Source organism: Bos indicus, chromosome 15, assembly GCF_029378745.1.
Source record: "Bos indicus isolate NIAB-ARS_2022 breed Sahiwal x Tharparkar chromosome 15, NIAB-ARS_B.indTharparkar_mat_pri_1.0, whole genome shotgun sequence".
Classification (NCBI taxonomy): Eukaryota; Metazoa; Chordata; class Mammalia; order Artiodactyla; family Bovidae; genus Bos; species Bos indicus.
The window spans coordinates 18570168-18591752 of record NC_091774.1 but is presented as its reverse complement, the minus strand read 5'-3'; the positions used below and the strand labels follow the sequence as shown (position 1 = coordinate 18591752).

At 40.3% G+C, this 21585-nt stretch overlaps 1 protein-coding gene across 7 annotated transcripts in view; it reads left to right on the top strand.

The window, feature by feature from the left end:
• LOC109569844 (protein O-glucosyltransferase 3) overlaps window positions 1-21585 on the top strand; it is a 147024-nt gene that overhangs the window by 72429 nt on the left and 53010 nt on the right. For 4 of the 7 annotated variants that reach the window (XM_070803369.1, XM_019975589.2, XM_019975592.2 and 1 more), the window contains 2 exons: window positions 6888-6933; window positions 19389-19524. In XM_070803369.1, the coding sequence (XP_070659470.1) occupies window positions 6888-6933; window positions 19389-19524 (182 nt within the window). The remainder of the gene's footprint in view (window positions 1-6887; window positions 6934-19388; window positions 19525-21585) is intronic. The other 3 variants (XM_070803364.1, XM_070803367.1, XM_070803366.1) reach the window with 1 other exon arrangement.

The window sequence follows — 21585 nt, the reverse complement described above, 5'->3', positions numbered from 1 at the left end:
GTGAATAGGTGGTGTGCCACCCTCTGTCCTATGAGCCAACACACTCCACCATGAAGTCATCCTGCAAGGGGGCCCTTTATCTTTGTGCCTACAAATTCTCGAAGCTGTGAAGCCACGTGCCCCCAGTTCATTATGCTGGTTTTCGGGCGGTGCATTGTTTTGCCCTCTACTCTTCCCTTTGTTGTAGTCCCAAGGATTAGAGCAAAGAGGAAGTACAAGAGAAATAGCTCATAAGGCTCATGAGTAACATGCGCAGTCAAATTTAAGTTGACCTCTTTCCTTTGAGGACCTGCACGGTGTGTAGCATACAGTAAGCACTCAGCACAATGCTGCGATCAGAGAGCGACAGCTGCTCTCCTGGAGTGAGGGCGCGCATGCTGACTACCCTGTCCCTTTAGGATGGTTTTTTCACCTGAGGATGCAAAGTGTTTTGGTGGATCGATCCAGGCCCCCTAGCTGCTCTTCAGACATGCCCAAATTTGTCTGATCTATCACAGGATGTACACAGCAGTCCAGCAGTCTAGTTGCAACCTCTGTTTACATAAGCAAAAAGTTCAAATGCAATTTTGGAAAGTTTAAAGAGCAGGTAACTTTTTCTCCCTGAATTCTGTTTTCTGTCTCTCTTTCTCTTTTCCTCCTTCTCTCTTTCCAAATGTCCTACTATACCATCTTCCTTCTTCCTGCCAAGTACCTAGGTTTGAGTTGGAGGACACAGGAATGTAAGACACCTAGATCAAAGGCGAAATGAGAGTAAGGCAAATCCTTCTTTGGAAATGCTCCTTCAGTGATCCCAGGTGTGGCACCCATTGTGGTGACAGGAGGGAGAAGCAAGACACAGGGAGTGGTTCCCAGTTGATCTGGTTGATCATTATTAGAATTTCACCAGCACTTAAATCTAATGACAGATTACCAGGCCCCAGCCTTATGATTCTGACTCAGGTCTGAAGTGGGGCCCTTGATTTTTATTTCTCTAGGATATTCGGATGTTTATCCAGGTTTGGGAGCTACAGCAGCAGAGCTTCCTACCCCCCACTATGGTAAGGGCCGTCAGAATTCCTGGCATGTGATAGTTTCTCTTATTCATCAAAGTCCTACTCTGTTGATTAGATACTGCATTTAGATCTGGAGATAAAATCGTGAAAACAAGGCAAAGTCCTCAGCTGGAGGGCTTTAAAATCTAGCAGGGAACACCAGATGACTGTGCACAGTTGGGCAGAACTCTAGGAAGTGACAATCACATTACAATCATCATGGATTCATATATTCATTATGGTGATTTTCAGGCAAATGACAGTAAGGATCTTGAGAAGAGATGCCTTCTGGCCTAGCTGCAACCTGAGTGACATCAGTGAATACACTGATGATTATGGTGTAATATGGTGAGTGCTGTGGTAGATGCATGGCATTCATGCCATGAGATTGTTATAGGAGAAGCACTTAACTCAGACTGGAGAACCAGAAGCATTCCTGGAAAAAGAGAGCCAGTGTCTGAAGGACATATAGGACTGAGCTAGGCAATTTAGAATTGGGAGGTTGTGCCAGGCAGAAAGAATGACACAACAAAGATTCAGAAACTAGAAAAAAGCAAGAATCCATCTAGGTCACTGAGGTTCAGTGACCCAGTATAAGGTGAGACTGATAAGAGGTGGGGTGGGAGTATTTGGCAGAGGCCAGAATGTGGAAACCTTATACATGCTAAGGAGCTTGGTCTTGATCCTGTAGACAGCAGGGAGACATTCATCCCTTTCTAAGAATACCATTATTTTCCTTATTATATGTACTGTATATGTATAAATAGTTCCTTATTTTATATATATATATCACCCCTCTCACCCACTGACCTGAACAAGCACTAATATTTTGGTGTATTTCATGCATGTGCACATGTGCATATTGTATTTATATTTTTCATTAAACCGAAAAGTGACATAATGAGATACTCACTTTAGCTCAGTGGTTTGCAATCAGGGGCAGTTTTACACCCCAAAAGGCATTTGACAATGTCTGAAGACATTTCTGGTTTCTACAGCTGAAGGGTGGTGCTATTGGCATCTGGTGGGTAGGGGTCAGAGATGTTGCTAAACATCATATAATGCATGTGATAAACCACCACACTGAAGAAATGCCAGTAGTACCAAGGCTGAGAAACTGCTCTGTCTATAGCTGGCAGTGTGGGAATATACGTGAGAGATCATTAGGGTATGGCTTAGTAGGACTTATGAACAAATGCATCTGAGATAGCTTTCTATCTCTTGAAATCACCCAAATCCAGAGGACTTTAACCAGCGTGGTTTTTGTGACGGCACTGTTGTTTTAGTCAGTCTCCAAGTGGAAGCCCTTCACACCAGAAACATACACTAACTGGAATATGTTACAGTATTATAACATACATTTACAGCAGGCCTGGAAGTGACTGTGGAGACTCTGGGCCTCCAAGCCTCCTGAGTCCTACACCCTGCCTGCTACCTCGATCCACAGTGGCTCCCACGGCCTTGCACACTGTCAGGGAGTGTGCATCCTTGCACTCACAGCACACCCTCACTCTCAGTGACACTCTTTCCCAGTCGTGCCACCTGCCATCCTTAGGAATTCCCCTTCACTCCAAGTCAGGCTAGGGCCCCGATCAGCTGATGAGAATGTTGAGCTGCGCAGGGACACCAAGAGGCTGGCCTCTCCGCAGGACTTTGGGAAGAATCTTCACAGTCAGGCACGTTCTCTTGGCTGCAGGCAAATGGAATTACTTGTCAGTTCCCAGCTTCCTTGCTGTCTTACATCTCCAGGCTTGTGCTCCTGGTGTTCTTAGGCTCTCATACCTGTTCAGCCAGCACCTTCTCTCCCTGTTACTTTCCCAGTTCGTCCCGGCAAGTGCTCACCAGCCCCTCTGCATTTTCATTTTACTTAAGCCCCTGTATTGTCCTTATAACATTGTGGCTTGCCTTTTGGCTCTTTATGTACCTAATCTTTCCTGTCACAAAGCCTCTTAGAACAGTCTCTATATCAGTCATATTTATTTCCTTCAAACCACTCAAAATAGTACTTAGCATGTAGAAGGCAGGCAGGCTCAATAAAGACGTATGAAAAGGAAGAGTACAAATAAAAGCAATATTTTAACTTCTAAATATTATTAGTATAGAGCTGGTACTTCAGAATAATATGAACAATCCATGTTAATTTTAATTTCTGTTTAAATTTTGAGCTAAACTATAAAATATATGCTGTTTTTGTTTGTTGTTGTTCAGTTGCTAAGTAGTGTCCAACTCTTTGCAACCCCATGAATTGCAGCATGAACTCCCCAAGAACACCAGGATTCACTGTCCTTCACTATCTCCCTAAGTTTGCTCAAACTCATATCCGTTGAGTCAGTGATGCCATCAAATCATCTCATCCTCTGCCGCCTCTTTCTACTTTTGCTTTCAATCTTTCCCAGCATCAGGGTCTTTCCCATTGTCAGCTCTTCATATCAGGTGGCCAAAGTATTGAACTTCATCTTCAGAATCAGTACTTCCAATGAATACTCAGTTGATTTCTTTTAGGATCGACAAGTTTGATCTCCTTGCTGTCCAAGGGACTCTCAAAAGTCTTCTCTAGCATAATTCAAAAGCATCAATTCTTCTCTGCTCAGCCTTCTTTATGGGCCAACTCTAACTTCCTTACGTAACTACTGGAAAAACCATAGCTTTGACTATACGGACCTTTGTTGGCAAAGTGATATCTCTGCTTTTTAATACATTGTCTCAGTTTATCATAGCTTTTCTTCTGAGGAGCAAGCATCTTTTAATTTCATGTTTAATACATGTTGTTATATTTTAAATGTAAAATTATTTGGCCTCCTAGGTTTTATGCTCAGCTTTCAAGAGCCACGAAGCAGTTAGGGCTTTGAATGAAGGAAAACTGCATCTTGACAATTTTAACTGATCTGACCTAGTCTGAGTTTATTTAATTCTTGATTCCCTCTTCTGTGCTCTTAATGAAGGAGAGGACTTGACTTCATACAAGAGCTCTGAGTCATACAAGAGTTCAGTTCAGTTCAGTCACTCAGTCGTGTCCAACTCTTTGCAACCCTGTGAACCACAACACGCCAGGCCTCCCTGTCCATCACCAACTCCCGCAGTCCACCTAAACCCATATCCATTGAGTCGGTGATGCCATCCAACCATCTCATCCTCTGTCATCCCCTTTTCCTCCTGCCCTCAATCTTTCCCAGCATCAGGGTCTTTTCAAATGAGTCAGCTCTTCACATCAGGTGGCCAAAGTACTGGAGTTTCAGCTTCAGCATCAGTCCTTCCAATGAAAGTCCTTCCATCTCCTTTAAGATGGACTGGTTGGATCTCCTTGCAGTCCAAGGGACTCTCAAGAGTCTTCTCCAACACCACAGTTCAAAAGCATCAATTCTTCGGCGCTCAGCTTTCTTTATAGTCCAATTCTCACATCACATCCATACCTGACCACTGGAAAAACCATAGCCTTGACTAGATGGACCTTTGTGGACAAAGTAAATGTCTCTGCTTTTTAATATGCTGTCTAGGTTGGTCATAACTTTCCTTCCAAGGAGTAAGTGTCTTTTAATTTCATGGCTGCAATCACCATCTCCAGTGATTTTGGAGCCCAGAAAAATAAAGTCAGCCACTGTTTCTACTGTTTCCCCATCTATTTGCCATGAATGATGGGACTGGATGCCATGATCTTAGTTTTCTAAATGTTGAGCTTTAAGCCAACTTTTTCACTCTCCTCTCTCACTTTCATCAAGAGACTCTTTAGTTCTTCTTCACTTTCTGCCATAAGGGTGGTGTCATCTGCATATCTGAGGTTATTGATATTTCTCCCGGCAATCTTGATTCCAGCTTGTGCTTCCTCCAGCTCAGCATTTCTCATGATGTACTCTGCATAGAAGTTAAATAAGCAGGGTGACAATATACAGCCTTGAAGTACTCCTTTTCCTATTTGGAACCAGTCTGTTGTTCCATGCCCAGTTCTAACTGTTGCTTCCTGACCTGCACACAGATTTCTCAAGAGGCAAGTCAGGTGGTCTAGTATTCCCATCTCTTTCAGAATTTTCCACAGTTTATTGTGATCCACACAGTCAAGGCTTTGGCATAGTCAATAAAGCAGAAATGCATGTTCTTCTGAAACTCTCTTGCTCTTTTGATAATCCAGTGAATGTTGGCAATTTGATCTCTGGTTCCTCTGCTTTTTCTAAAACCAGCTTGAACATCTAGAAGTTCATGGTTCATGTATTGCTGAAGCCCGGCTTAGAGAATTTTGAGCATTACTTTCCTAGTTTCTATTAACTCTTACTCTGCAATTCAGGCTGCACACCCTTACTTAGGATTATAGATTTAAAAAATCAAAATTCATCTCAATTTTGGACCTAGGTCTTAAAATTTTTTCACCTTCTACTGAATTTTGGAGAAGCCATATAAATAGTAAAAGCATAATTGTTCTTGTGAAGAGGAACTAAAAAGCCTCTTGATGAACGTGAAAGAGGAGAGTGAAAAAGTTGGCTTAAAGCTCAACATTCAGAAAATGAAGATCATGGCATCTGGTCCCATCACTTCATGGCAAATAGATGGCGAAACGGTGGAAACAGTGTCAGACTTTATTTTGGGGGGCTCCAAAATCACTGCAGATGATGACTGCAGCCATGAAATTAGAAGACACTTACTCCTTGGAAGGAAAGTTATGACCAACCTAGATAGCATATTGAAAAGCAGAGACATTACTTTGCCAACAAAGGTCTGTCTAGTCAAGGCTATGGTTTTTCCAGTGGTTACGTATGTGAGAGTTGGACTATGAAGAAGGCTGAGCACCGAAGAAGTGATGCTTTTGAAATGTGATATTGGAGAAGACTCTTGAGAGTCCCTTGGACTGCAAGGAGATCCAACCAGTCCATTCTAAAGGAGATTAGCCCTGGGATTTCTTTGGAAGGAATGATGCTGAAGTTGAAACTCCAGTACTTTGGCCACCTCATGCGAAGAGTTGACTCATTGGAAAAGACTCTGATGCTGGGAGGGATTAGGGGCAGGAGGAGAAGGGGACAAGAGAGGCTGAGATGGCTGGATGGCATCACTGACTTGATGGACGTGAGTCTGAGTGAACTCTGGGAGTTGGTGATGGACAGGGAGGCCTGGCGTACTGCAATTCATGGGGTCGCAAAGAGTTGGACACGACTGAGTGACTGAACTGAACTGAACTGAAGATGCTCTAATAATAAATAAGACATACTTATAAAAATAAGCATCCTGAAGTCATCTTTGTAAGGTTTGCCTTTTGAAAAAATCCCCTTATTAATTGTGGTCTGGTTCTGACTTAGTATCTCTTTAAAATAAAAATATACAGAAGCAGAAAATCTGTTTCCCATTTGCAAGAATACTCTATGTGCCATACTGATCAAGGAGACCTCTAGATTCAGTCAGCCTGTGGCCAGCTCTGAGTTCAGCCACTATGTACCTTGTATAGTGTCTTCTAACTTCTCTGCACCTCCACCATCTGATCTGTAAAATGAGAGCTGTCACAGCATCCACTTGACAAGAGTGATGTGTTTAAATGAGGTAACTTGTCTATAGAGCATACAAATACTGCCTGGCACACAGTACTCACAAATGTAACTATTTCTGTTACTAAGTCTTAATGCTATGTTCAAGTAAAAAGCCACTATTATGTATTTTTTTCTTGGCTACCTGAGTGACAAAGATGTAAAACACTGATCCTAAGCAAGCACAAGAAAATGTTTCTGAGAGATTTTTCAGCAGTGCACTGTGAAAGATCTCCCTACTGAGCATCAGAAATATATCTTCTCAAGATATGGAGATATAATAGAAAATGTGCTATTGATTTTCCAAAACTTAGGCATTTCTTTTCAAAGAAGTTATTTCAAATTCTTTCCACAGATGTGATGGCCACACACCTTCTGTGTCTGTGAGGGGAACCGCTTTGGTAAGTAACCAAAGAACTAAAGGTTATGCTGAATAATTCAGAATTAATGTAATTCCTGGTTGATTACATATTTAAACAGAATTCTCCTTGGTACAGTCTTAAATTTACCTTAGAAGCTTAGATTTCTCCTGCAGAGCTCCAAGTTTCCCAATTGTGATTGGTTTCCAGTTGGCTGTGGTACTGAAATGCTCAAACAGCAGCCTCTGCCTGAGACCTTGCCACTGTCTCTGCTATTTTACCACCTGTCAGTCCTATACAGCCCTAAAATGTTGAATGGAGGAAGAGTTTATTTGAAAGTAGCAGAGGAATCGCAATTTGAGACATTCAGACTGTAGCAAGCTGTAGGCAAGACTGCTGAAGGTTTATTGTTGTTTTACAGTTGCTCAATCATGTCCAACTGACTCTGCAACCCCATGGACTGCAGCACGCCAGGCTTCCCTGTCCTTCACCATCTCCCAGAGTTTGCTCAAACTCAATGTCCATTGAGTCAGTGATATCATCCAACCACCTCATCTTCTGTTGTCCCCTTCTCCTCCAGGGGGCAGGCTGTATTTGGGCAGGGAATGTAAAAAGGGGAGAGTTCAGTTTGATTCTGTCAAAATCAAAAGCATATGGAAACCAGCTTTGAAAATTTCCAAATAAACTTGCAAACCAAGGTGGGTCTGCATAAGACCTCTTCTGGGTAAGATCATCATTTGTAGTCAAAGAGGAAGCCACTGATAGGCGAAAAGCATCTGGACAGAACAAGCTACATGAGGGCACTGACCAAACAGGACCTCCACAATTTCTCTGAGTTCACATGTTTATAAGATTGAGAAGCTTTGTTTTCTGTTTCTTACTTTTTTTGCCCTCTTGCATTTTGATCTACACACACCATTGTCTTTCTGTGCAACTCATATATGGTTTGGAGATGGAAGAAAGAGTTTTGAAGGCACCTAAGAGTGCAGGAGGAAGGTAGAGGCATTTTTCAATAGATTTTGCCTGTAGTACTAACACTTAAACCTTTCTCTCTCTTCTTTTTTCAAAAAGCATGGGATAGAATTCTGGTGAGGAGTGCATATATCTCACTTTTGTTTGTCAAGTAAAGAATCTCCCACAGAGCTCCAAGTTTCCCAATTGTGATTGGTTTCACAAACAAAAGTGAGCCTCCTTTCTTCTTCAAGATTAATGCTACTTCTTTCTCAGTAACATTGAACCCTATCTCTCTCTTTTATATGCTTGAGCCCCAGTCATGACACCAGGAGCAACTGCTACACTCTCATGGAGAGCTTATCATCATCCAGGCACTTAACATAGATCATTTTATTTAATACCCAGAGGTAATATATGAAGTAGGTATTATTATTATGCCCACCTAAAGATGAAAAAACTGAGGTTCAGAGAATTTAAAGATCATGCTCAAAGTCACACTGATACTTGGGAGAGTCAGGATTAGAAAACCCAGGTCTCTGTAACTCTACCACAAGAAGTCAAAAATGCCTACAGCTTCATCAGTCCCAAAGCCCTGTGTGCTTATGAACCGCTGTTGCTCCCTACCTGTAGGCTTGCCTGTAACCGAGAAATGGACTGAACTGGCATGTATACAGCTTTGTTCTCTAAAAGAACAGAACCCTATGCCAGGATGGCTTCCCTGGTGGCTTAGATGGTAAAGAACCTTTCTGCAATGCAAGAGACCCAGGTTTGATCCCTGGATTGTGAAGAACCCCTGGAGAAGGGAATGGCTACCCACAGTAGTATTCTTGCCTGGAGAATTCCATGAACAGAGGAGCATGGCAGGCTACAGTCCACAGGATCGCAAAGGGTTTGGCATGATTGAGCACCTAACACTACTCCAGGATGCTTCTGTACTCGTGACTTTTCCTCAGAGAAGTGCTCAGAGCTAACCATCCTTTGCCATTTAAGAGAGGTGGTGTCTGAAACAGGTAAGGAGCATAAAAAGAAATGCAAGCACCTAGAAGTTATAAAACAGGAGAGCTAATCTGGAGTTCTTGGGATTTCAAAGTCCAGTCTGAGGACTAGTAAGATACCCTCTTCTTTGACACTCATAATTGCTGTTTGCCTTTAACAATTTCACTTCTCAGAACATGTCAATCTAAAAAGATAAGAACTGGGAATATAAGTGAAAGTCAAGCCAATGATGTAGCTCCCAGTTAATAACTATTTAAAAAGTAAGGGAAAAAAAATAATGAAACTTGAAGACAAGTATAACATGTAGAGCTCCATTATTTATCCATAAAAGTCCTATCCCCTTAAACGGCAAAGAGCTGGTAGTTGGCCAGTGATGCCACAGGGATTCTTGCCAAGACTTAAGATAATGAACTTCCTCTCATTTGGTTGGCAGCCTAGCAGGTATGGTACAAAGGGGATTCCAATATTTTATAGGAGGCTGTACTACATTTTTGGATGATCCTCTGTTCAAAGAGAAGGAAGCTGCTATTTAAACATTTATATCAGCTTAAAAGAAGCCAAGGGTTTCAGAAAAACAGAATTTTTAGTGCTAGAGTATGAAAGAATTTCAATCTAAAATGGAACAGGAGATATAAAATGGAAAATCTTATGCATGCCCCATAAATGCCTGATATACAGAAAACTGATAATAATATTAGAATTTTCTTAAATGATAGACAGTTGGTCAGGGATTGCCTCATATCAGCCATGGGAAGTTTAGCTTATGGTTTCCAGGGGCATGAACAAGAAATGACCTGGATCAGGTTGGCCTTACAAAATAAGCTGAATTGAGTTTTGTTTGTATGACTGGACTGGTTTTGTCTGCTTAGGAAATTTTTAAAGCTGGTCTTCATTTGTTTTTTGTTTAAATAGACTCTCACTGGACTCTCCCCTCATTCTAACTGAACTCATTCCCTGTTCAGATACAGCCTGCCCCAAATCCTCAGCACACTTGCTTGTGCTTACTATGGTTTGCATGTCCCAAATTGCAATTCCTCTATTGCCAAATAATGGAGAAGGCAATGGCACCCCACTCCAGTACTCTTGCCTGGAAAATCCCATGGGAGGAGGAGCCTGGTAGGCTGCAGTCCATGAGGTCACTAAGAGTTGGACATGACTGAGTGACTTCACTTTCACTTTTCACGTTCATGCATTGGAGAAGGAAATGGCAACCCACTCCAACGTTCTTGCCTGGAGAATCCCAGGGATGGGGGAGCCTGGTGGGCTGCCGTCTATGGGGTCGCACAGAGTCGGACACGACTGAAGTGACTTAGCATTAGCATTAGCATTAGCATTGCCAAATAAACTCATGTCTTAATCTGCCTCAGCTTATGCCTTCATTTAGGATGACAAGAGAAACTTAGAAATCTTCTATCTCGGAGTTCTCTCCACCTCAGCACTACTGACATTTCGGGTTGAATAATTCTTTGTTGTGGGGGCTCTCGTATGTATTACAGGATGTTTAGTGGCAATCCCTGACCTCTACCTACTAGATGCCAGTAGTTCACCTCCACTCAACTGTGACAATAAAAAATACCTCCAGAATTTTCCAAATGTTCCTTGAGGAGCAAATTGCCCCCAGTTGAGAACCATCTCCTTAAAGGTGAGGAATCCAAAATCCAAGTGGTCACCATCTCTGAGCACAGACAAACCGTACGGCTCTGGCCACTTACCCACTCCTCATTTCCGAGCACGTTCTGGTGGTGATACGCCCACTCTGTACCCCTAGAAACATACCTCCAGCGTGGCACTATCCACACTAGGCTGGTGTGAGCTCCCTGAGGCTGGGACCACGCCTGCTCACCTGTGTATCCCCACTTCCGGCACAGTGTGAGAACTCCAAAACTGAAAGAAGAAATGAATGTGTGGTTTTTAAGCCACACGGTGCAATGCTGGATTTGACCTTGCAGGAAAACCGATGCAGAGTAAATTCAAGAATACCTTGAAAAATTAATTTGTTGACTTTAACAAGGCATTTGGTAGCATCCATGACCTTAAGCTTCAGTTTTGACAGCTGTTCTACAGGTTTGGCTGCCCTAAAAGTAGTCAGATAATCTGAGGTTACTCTGTGACAGAGATCTGGTTGTCTCATGTCAGCACTGCAAACGTTAGTAGAGTGAGTTGAGGTTGGAAAAACAGCCTTACTTTGCTCAGCATGTTCTATGTACTATGTTTAAGATTGTTAACAAACCCTAAAGCCAGCATTTTGAGTCTCTGGCCTCTAATCTTTTAGGATATTTCTCTAACTCATTAGGCTGAGAGCACCAGCCAAAGTCTACCAGAAAATCCTCTCTAACCACAGAAGTCTAGTAATGGCTAATGATAAGGAATTATTAATATTAAGTGCTAAGTACCATTCTGGGCTTCTCAGATGGCTCAGTTGTAAAAAATTTGCCTGCCAGTGCAGGAGCTAAGGGAGACACAGATTTGGTCCCTGGGTTGGGATGATCCCCTGAAAAAGGAAATAGTAACCCACTCCAGTATTCTTGCCTGGAAAATTGCATGGACAGAGGAGCCTGGCAGGCTGCAGTCCATGGGGTCACAAGAGTCAGACATGACTGAATATGCACACACGCACCGTTCTAAAGTGTTTTACAAATATTAATTCATTTAATTCTCACAGCAACATTATTGCTACTGCTAAGTCACTTCAGTCATGTCCGACTCTGTGCGACCCCAGAGACAGCAGCCCACCAGGCTCCCCCGTCCCTGGGACTCTCCAGGCAAGAACACTGGAGTGGGTTGCCATTTCCTTCTCCAATGCATGAAAGTGAAAAGTGAAAGGGAAGTCCTCAGTCATGTCCGACTCTTAGCGACCCCGTGGACCAGGCTCCTCCATCCTTGGGATTTTCCAGGCAAGAGTACTGGAGTGGGATGCCATTGCCTTCTCCAAGCAACATTATTATATGAGGGGTATTGTTGTTACTGTATTCTCTTTTTTTCTCATTATTCCAAGAAAGAAAATAAGGCACAGGACAGAAAGGTTAAGCAACTTGCCCAAAGTTGTACAGCTTTTGAGGTTACTCTATGACAGAGATTTGTTTGTCTCATGTCAGGATTTGGACTTGTGTAAAATTCATATGTTTAACCATTATGCTTTCCTACCTCAGACATGCTGTACTGAGTCCTAATATTTTAAATACTCAGTGTCTCAATTTCTGTAATAATCTTCACTAAAAATCTTATATATATAATTTTCTACCTTGGTATAGAAAAAAATCAATCCATAACTGTGCATGGACAGCATGGAATGTTTAAAGCAAGGTTCCTGCTTCAGAGAGTTTACCACTCAACTGAAGATCTCAACATTCATAAAGTAACAATACAAAGAAACGTAGTGGAGAAAACAGAACTAGAAATCAGACCATATGAGTGTCAGCAGTCAGCATCACCTTTTGTTATCCCTGCGGCTTGAATAAGGTTCTTAACTGAGACTGAGTTTCTTCATCTGCAAAGTGGGAATGACATCCCTACCGATTTCACAAATCTGTTCTAAAGATCAAATAAGAGAAAATATTTTTTAAATATATTGAAAACTGAAAAAATGAGTAATTTTGTTCAGATAAAAGATAATACACAATGTATTGGAGGAATTCAAAAGTAGGAAATATTATTGTGGGAAGCATAGTCTTTGAATTCGGTTCACTAAATATGAATCAATCTCTTATATGCTGATGCTGTTAAGTGCTCAGGATACAAAGGAGAATAGTATGCTTTCTTAGTTATTTTAGAAAGTGGATCACTTCCAGGGTCATTATTTATATGTCTGTGAATCCCTGGTTTCCTAGATCAGAGTAGAAATTAAAAAGTCTGATTCAGGGAGGAAGGGTAAAAATCTAGTGATAAAGTAAAAGTAGAAAGAATATAAACAACTTTGATATGAAATAATATGCATAATATCAGAGGTACATTAAAAATACTATGGTAATTAATTCTTCCTATGAGAACTGGAGAAGGACTCACAGAGAGGATGATATTGGAACTAGACTCTGAAGGATATTTTCAGGAGAAGAAAAGAGAGAGCAAAGATCAGGAGCAGAGACACGGAGTCCTCAAAAGTATACTTTTATTTTGAGTCTTCAAAAGTATACTTTTAATTTTTTAAAAGAACAATAAAATCAAGAGAAACTGAAAAGAAAAGTGCTTGACATTTTGTAGAACTGTGTGTAGAGAGTTTGGAACATGGGGGTTAAAGATAATTGGGGAGAAAAAGCTTAAATCAAAATTTGGAAAAGGATTTTGACACTGTTTTGCTACTCGGAGGTGTTTTGCTATTTGGAGGCCTCATCCTCTAGGCCAGGTATGGGAAACAGGCTTAATCTTTTATGATAACTCTATGGCAATGAAACACTCTTTGGAGGAAAATTTGGAGTCCAAGACATCCCTGACTGAAGACCAATATGTGCTGTGAGCCCCAGAGGATTTAACTTTCTTAGCCATATAATGACCACAATGGTGTGATCACTCACCTAGAGCAGACATCCTGGAATGTGAAGTCAAGTGGGCCTTAGGAAGCATCACTATGAACAAAGCTAGTGGAGGTGATGGAATTCCAGCTGAACTATTTCAAATCCTAAAAGATGATGCTATTAAAGTGCTTCACTCAATATGCCAGCAAATTTGGAAAACTCAACAGTGGCCACAGGACTGGAAAAGGTCAGTTTACATTCCAATCCCAAAGAAAGGCAATGTTCAAACTACCGCACAATTTCACTCATTTCACACGCTAGCAAAGTAATGCTGAAAATTCTCCAAGCTAGGCTTCAACTTCATGTTCAAGTACATGAACCAAGAACTTCCAGATGTTCAAGATGGATTTAGAAAAGGCAGAGGAATCAGAGATCAAATTTCCAACATCCATTGGATCATGGAAAACATAAGAGAATTCCAGAAAAACATCTACTTCTGCTTCATTGACTACACTAAAACCTTTGACTGTCTGGATGACAACAAACTGTGGAAAATTCTGAAACAGATGGGAATACCAGACCACATTACCTGCCTCCTGAGAAATCTATATGCAGGTCAAGAAGCAACAGTTAAAACTGGACATGGAAAAACACACTAGTTCTAAATTGGGAAAGGAGTAGGTCAAGGCTGTATATCGTCACCCTCCTTATTTAACTTATATGCAAAGCACATCATGCAAAATGCCGGGCTGGATGAGTCACAAGGTGGATTCAAATTTGCAGGGAGAAATATCAATAACTTCAGATATGCAGATGACACCACCTTTATGGCAGAAAGCATAAAGGAACTAAAGAGCCTCTTGATGAAAGTGAAAGAGAAGAGTGAAAAAGCTGGCTTAAAACTCAGCATTCAAAAAACGAAGATCATGGCATCTGGTATCATAACTTCATGGCAATAGATGTGGAAACAATAGAAGCAGTGACAGACTATTTTCTTGGGCTCCAGAATCACTGCAGATGGTGACTGCAGCCATGAAATTAAAAGATGCTTGCTCCTTGGAAGAAAAGCTATGACAGACCTCAGTCTGTTCAGTTCAGTTCAGTTCAGTCACTCAGTCGTGTCCGACTCTTTGCGACCCCATGAATCGCAGCACGCCAGGCCTCCCCGTCCATCACCAACTCCCGGAGTTCACTCAGACTCACGTCCATCAAGTCAGTGATGCCATCCAGCCATCTCATCCTCTGTCGTCCCCTTCTCCTCATGCCCCCAATCCCTCCCAGCCCTAGATAGCATATTAAAAAGCAGAGACATTACTTTACTGATGAAGGTCCATCTAGTCAAAGCTATGGTTTTTCCAGTAGTCATGATGGATGTTAGAGGTGGACTATAAAGAAAGCTGAGCACTGAAGAATTGATGCTTTTGAACTGTGGTGTTGGAGAAGACTCTTGAGAGTCCCTTGGACTGCAAGGAGATCAAACCAGCCAATCGTAAAGGAAATCAATCCTGAATACTCATTGGAAGGACTGATGGTGAAGCTGAAATTCCAATACTTTGGCCACCTGATGTGAAGAACTGACTCATCAGCAAAGAACCTGATGCTGGGAAAGAGTGAAGGCAGGAAGAGAAAGGGACGGCGGAGGATGAGATGGTTGGATGGCATCACCGACTCAACGGACATGAGTTTAAGCAAGCTCCAGGAGTTGATGATGGACAGGAAAGCCTGATGTGCTGCAGTCCATGGGATCACAAAGAGTCAAACACGACTGAGTGACTGAACTGAACTGAACTGAACTGTGTGGGAAACATCTTTAGTATCTTGGGTGAATAGGGTTGACCTTGAAGTAGATCTGGGCAAAAATCTAACCAAAAGAGGTTATATTCACAGTCTATAGGTGATAGAAATACTTCCCACCTGAAGAAATTTTGCTCTTCACCTGACTGTTCAGTTCAGGTACTTTTCATTTCATTATAAATTCAGTATTAAAGAAGGTTATCCAGGAGGCCAGGAAGAATGTACTCCAGTCTACTTAAAGGAAATCTGAAGTTCATTTGAATGTTAAAATGACTGGGAGACAACATTGCTTACTGTCTCTTAATCAAATATATCTACTCTGCAACAAGTACCAAAACTGCAGGTTTGGGAAGAACGGACTTATAAGTTCATGGCTTAATGTTATTAGCACAAATAAAGATTTGGATGAGACTTCTCTGGTGGTCCAGTGGATTCCATTGTGAGAATCTGCCTTGCAATGCAGGGAACTCAAGTTCAATTCCTGGTTGCAGAACTAAAATCTTGCATACTGGGATACAATCAAGCCCAAGCATTGCAACTATTGAACTTGAGAACTCTGGAGCCCACAAACCCAACCAGAGAGTCCATGCAGCTCAATGAAGGTTCCCATGTGATGCAATGAGGATACCATGTGCTGCAACTAAGACCCAAGGCAGCCAAATAAATAAATCTTGAAAAAAGACAGTAGGTAGGGCACAGGAGAGAACACCTTGATGCACTGTAGAGAGAAAAGTGTAACTGTAATTGATCTGATTTCTCAGTTGATTAGTTTCTGGTTTTATTATCTCCAATTGGTATATCCCTATAGTTATAATGTGCTTCTAATATTTTTTTAGTTCTGAATTTAATATAAGTGTGTTAAATTATATCCAATAGCCAAAAAACTATCATTGGATTATTTCTTTCTTATTAATAAATCTCCTTTGTATATATTAAATTATGGCTTGCCCATAATTTAATGGGCAAGTCAATGAAATTTAAGCAGGGCTTCTTCTATAAGGAGTAACTGATCTAGATCTTGAGAAAGAAAGCAGACAAGTATAAAAATATTATACTAGATTATGGGAAATGCAAGGATTAAAAGAACCTAGGCTTTAGATTTGGACAGACCTGTGATGGAGAAGTTAAAAAGGTGGAGATTTGGAAAAATTAGAGATGTGGTCTTAAGCGTTCAAGATGAGATGAAATATGATAGTGAATATCAAGTAAGATTCAAGAGGCAGGGACTGGGTAGAAAGTGAACTGAAATCAAAGATGACATAAACAGATGGCAAGATAGTCCATTTTCCTGGCAGGAAGAATCAATATTGTGAAAATGACTATACTACCAAATGCAGTCTACAGATTCAATGCAATCCCTATCAAATTACCAGTGACATTTTTCACAGAACTAGAACAAAAATTTCACAATTCATATGGAAACACAAAAGACTGCAAATAGCCAAAACAGTCATGAGAAAGAAAAATGGAGCTGGAGGAATCAACCTTCCTGACTTAAGACTATATTACAAAGCTACAGTCAAGACAGTATGGTACTGGCACAAAAAGAGAAATACAGACCAATGGAACAAGATAGAGAGCCCAGAGATAAACCCACACACCTATGGCTACCTTATTTTTGACAAAGGAGGCAAGAATATACAATGGGGAAAGACAGCCTCTTCAATAAATGGTGCTGGGAAAAATAGACAGCTACATGCAAAAAAATGAAATTAGAACACTTCTTAACACCACAAACAAATATAAACTCAAAATGGATTAAAGACCTAAATGTAAGACCAGAAACTATAAAAACTCTAGAGGAAAACAGGCAGAACACTCAGTGACATAAATCAAAAGCTAGATCTTCTATGACTCACCTCCTAGAGTTATGGAAATAAAAACAAAAATAAACAAGTGGGACCTAATTAAACTTAAAAGCTTTTGCACAGTAAAGGAAACTACAAACAAGGTGCAAAGACAGCCCTCAGAATGGGAGGAAATAATAGCAAAGGAAGCAACTGACAAAGAATTAATTTCCAAAGTATATAAGCAGCTCATACAATACCAGAAAAATAAACAACCCAATCAAAAAGTGGGAAAAAGATCTAAACAGACATTTCTCCCAAGAAGACGTACAGATGGCTAACAAACACATGAAATGATGCTCAACATCACTCATTATTAGAGAACTGCAAATCAAAATTACAATGAGATACCACCTCACACCAGTCAGAATGGCCATCATTAAAAAGTCTACAAACAATAAATGCTGGAGAAGCTGTGGAGAAAAGGGAACCCTCTTGCATTGCTGGTAGGAATGTAAATTGATACAGCCACTATGGAAGACAGTATGGAGATTCCTTATGACCCAGCAATCCCACTACTAGGCATATACCCTGGGGAAACCAAAATTGAAAATGACACATGTATCCCAATGTTCACTGCAGCACTATTTGCAATAGCTAAAACATGGAAGCAACCTAGATGTCCATTGACAGATGAATGGATAAAGAAGGTGTGGTTCATATCTACAATGGAATACTACTTAGCCATAAAAAGGAACACATTTGAATCAGTTCTAATGAGGTGAACGAGAGCATATTATACAGAGTGAGGTAAGTCAGAAAGAGAAATATAAGTATCGTGTTTAGTTCAGTTCAGTCACTCAGTCGTGTCCGACTCTCTGTGACCCCATGAATCACAGCACGCCAGGCCTCCCTGTGGATCACCAACTCCCAGAGTTCACTTAGACTCACGTCCATCAAGTCAGTGATGCCATCCAGCCATCTCATCCTCTGTCGTCCCCTTCTCCTCCTGCCCCTAATCCCTCCTAGCATCAGAGTCTTTTCCAATGAGTCAACTCTTTGCATGAGGTGGCCAAGGTACTGGAGTTTCAGCTTCAGCATCATTCCCTCCAAAGAAATCCCAGGGCTGATTTCCTTCAGAATGGACTGATTGGATCTCCTTGCAGTCCAAGGGACTGTCAAGAGTCTTCTCCAACACCACAGTTCAAAAGCATCGTACTGATGCATATATATGGAATCTAGAAAGATGGTACTGATGAATGTATTTGCAGGGCAGCAATGACGAAACAGACATAAAGAACAGACAGACCTGTGGACACAGGGGGACGGGAGGAGGGAGAGGGTGAGATGTATGGAGAAAATAACATGGAAACTTACAATATCATATGTAAAATAGATAGCCAATGGGAATTTGCTGTGTAACTCAGGGAACTCAGTCAGGGGCTATGTGACAATCTAGAAGGGTGGGAGGGAAGGGAGGGAGAGGACACGGATGTACTAATGGCTGATTTTTATTGGTATACGACAGAACACTAAAAAATTCTGTAAAGCAATTATCCTTCAATTAAAAAAATAGAGTGGCCAAAAAAAAAAAAAGAAAATGAACTGAAAATAAAGCAATTGGAATGGGAAATCGCCTTGTGGAGGCCATTTAATTCATGCAGAATGAGTTAAAGTGAAGTCAGGAGTGGCAGAGCCAGTTTGACAGAAGAAATGCAAATAGAATTTTGGCAGAAGGAAGTAAAGGGGTAGGAGTGGATAATTCCCCAAGGTTATAAAGACAAATTAAAACTTAAAAGAGCAGTGATAGATTTAATGAAATCAAGATAAAATTTGCTAGTAAAGAAGGTAAACAGCTCTCCATCTGTACATCATTCTCATAAGTCCTATAAAACTAGCAAAGATTTAAAATATATATACAAGGTCATGCTTTTCAGCACCTTTTTTTCAGAACTATTAATCAGTTCCTTATGTGTGTCTGGGAGGTTCTACCATTTTACATGATTTCTGTGGATGGAAAATTTAAAAAATTTTAGAATTAAAAAAAATTTTTGTTTTAATTTCTAAATCCATTAAGTTCACAAATCTTATGATCCAGTACAAGTTTCAGCTAACTGCCTCTTGATAGAAAATAGGTACAATGTTAAGAAACCTAAAATTTCAGCCACTGGGCCAGACAAACAACATTCCCCACTCAAGAGAAGTAAATTTCTTTCCATTTCCCAACAAGCTCTCTAAGATTCCTGTAGTGCTGTGTAAATTGTAGGCATGTTTTGCAGAGACAGCCTAGATATCTTGCCTGAAAACTTATACAAAATGGAATTAATATAAGCATGGGGAAGTTTGTGATCACTTGCAAACTGCAAAAACAACAAAACATTACAACTAGATAAATAAATGGTAGGAAAATTGATTTGTTGTCCTTAGATTAGGACTATTAAGCTTGGGATGTTTTTGTGGGAACATGTTGGCTAAAGAAGGTCCAAAAATAATATTACATTTTCTATTTTAAAATTAGCAGGCAAAAATATACAGTTCACCTCCGGAAAGCCAACCCACTGACAGTGCAACTGTCCCCAAGCCAGCAAGCATGAGGGAGGGAAGTACTGTCCCTCCGTGGGATGGTTCACTGCTAGAGGATGAGTTCTTCCAAGGTAAGTCTCTGCACTGAATTTCCTTTGGAATTCCCGGCACTAAAGGAAAGCAAATAATGATTATAGTTTATGCTAAAATGCTCAAGCCCTTGTACTTTATTTTTGAAGTCCTCTTGTTATCCTCACCTGAAGAGGATGGGGTTACATGCTATTAAAAGAAATATTTTAAAAATCTTATATTTAAATATAATGTAAGTAAATATTCTTGGATCAAGGCCTGATAAATCTATGGAATGGTAATAATGTTAATATATAAACTCAAGTAAAAAGATAAAAGGGTATATCTTTAGACATATATTTATAAAGTTTACTATCCTTAATAGACTTTTATTGTTCCTGATTAGGGCCTAAATGCAGTGATGAAATCTAATTGTTGTTAAACTATTAACCTTGTACAATAGATAACAATAAAGACTAAAACAGATTCCAAAAGTACTATATACCCATGGATCTTATTATGTAAGCATCACTCACCTTGACATAGTTTTTTTGTATTAAAATAAACCTGGCCATATGAAACATGAAATCTGAAATCATTCACCAGCTTCACCTTGAGGAACTAAATTCAGTTTGCAAAGGCAATGACATCAGCTCAGCCCTATAGTTAGGACAAGTGGTGTGGTCACTGAGAGACCTCCAGCTGGATGTTCTGTCTGGGCACTCCTTTCAGTAAAATGGTTCCTGGCAGAGAACTTGCTTCAGAGAAAAGAGACCCAGAGGAAAATTTCTGTTCCAAAACAAAGGTTTTGCCTAGTAGAGGAGAGCTATTTTTCATGAAGTGAAGAAATAAAATGACTGCTCTGAAAATAAAAAGGAGAAGAACAGCAGACTTTTTCACCTTCAGAGTTGTGAGTCAAATAGCAGTATTGGGATTCAAGTGTTAAGAGTGGTTATCTCTAGGAAGAAGGACTCTAGGTGATTTTACCTCTTTTGTTATACTTTCCTGTATTTTCTATTATAACAACATATTTTTGTGGTCAGCAAAAGACTTTAATGAGGAAAAAATACTATGAACAAGTTGAAAGAGAAAACAGAAATCAAAGAGATTTCATTATAATTTGTTTTAAAGACAGATTCATGAAGACTTTTTTTTGTTTTGCCCTGCCTTATATTTTGGCATTGCTTATTTTATCTGTGGATATAGTGAGTAAGTTATTTAGGGACAGGGGAAAACTAATTTTTTTCCATTAAAGCATTAACAGGATGATTCCTTAAAGAACTCCTTAGTTACAGATATTTAACGCTCAGGACTAGTTCTTTTGCTGGCTATGCAAACTTAATAGTACAAACTAACAAATAAAATAGGGTAGAGAAAATCCAGAGTGGATATCAAAAACTTCTTCAATACCTGTCCTGAAATAATTGGCATATTATAAGTACATCTCACTTACATTCACTCAGATACTGATGCACCTCATTTTCTCTGTCATTGAAGAGTTAAAATTACAATTTTTAACGACAACAAAGAGTGAAACATTTTATGCAAATCAGAAGGAAAGATTCTGTAAACAAAAAACTTCTTCAACAATTTAAATAATTTCCATAGCTTATCTCTCACGTCAGATTTTATTTTTTAATGAACATTTCTTCAAAATACACATCTACTCATCTATTGTAACATGAATATGATGAAATATATATTATAAGATAGGTCTTAGAAAGTGAAGTAGCTCAGTTGTGTCTGACTCTTTGCAACCCCATGGACTGTAGCCCACCAGGCTCTTCCATTCATGGAATTTTCCAGGCAAGAGTACTGGAGTGGGTTGCCATTGCCTTCTCCAGGGGATCTTCCTGACCCAGGGATCGAACCCAGGTCTCCCGCATTGCAGGCAGTTGCTTTTACCGTCTGAGCCACCAGGGAATTTCTAAGATAGGTCTTAGGGCATCTTAAAACTTTAAAAGATTTTGATTCTGTTTAAATTCTAACAGGTTTTTATTGAGGAAAAGATGTCAAATATGATTCACTAAACAATTCAAGGAAGAACCAACCAAGTGAAAATACCCTGTGACTTATCTGAGATCACAGAGACAGTGGTCCCAGGAAGCATGAGCCCTGGGTCT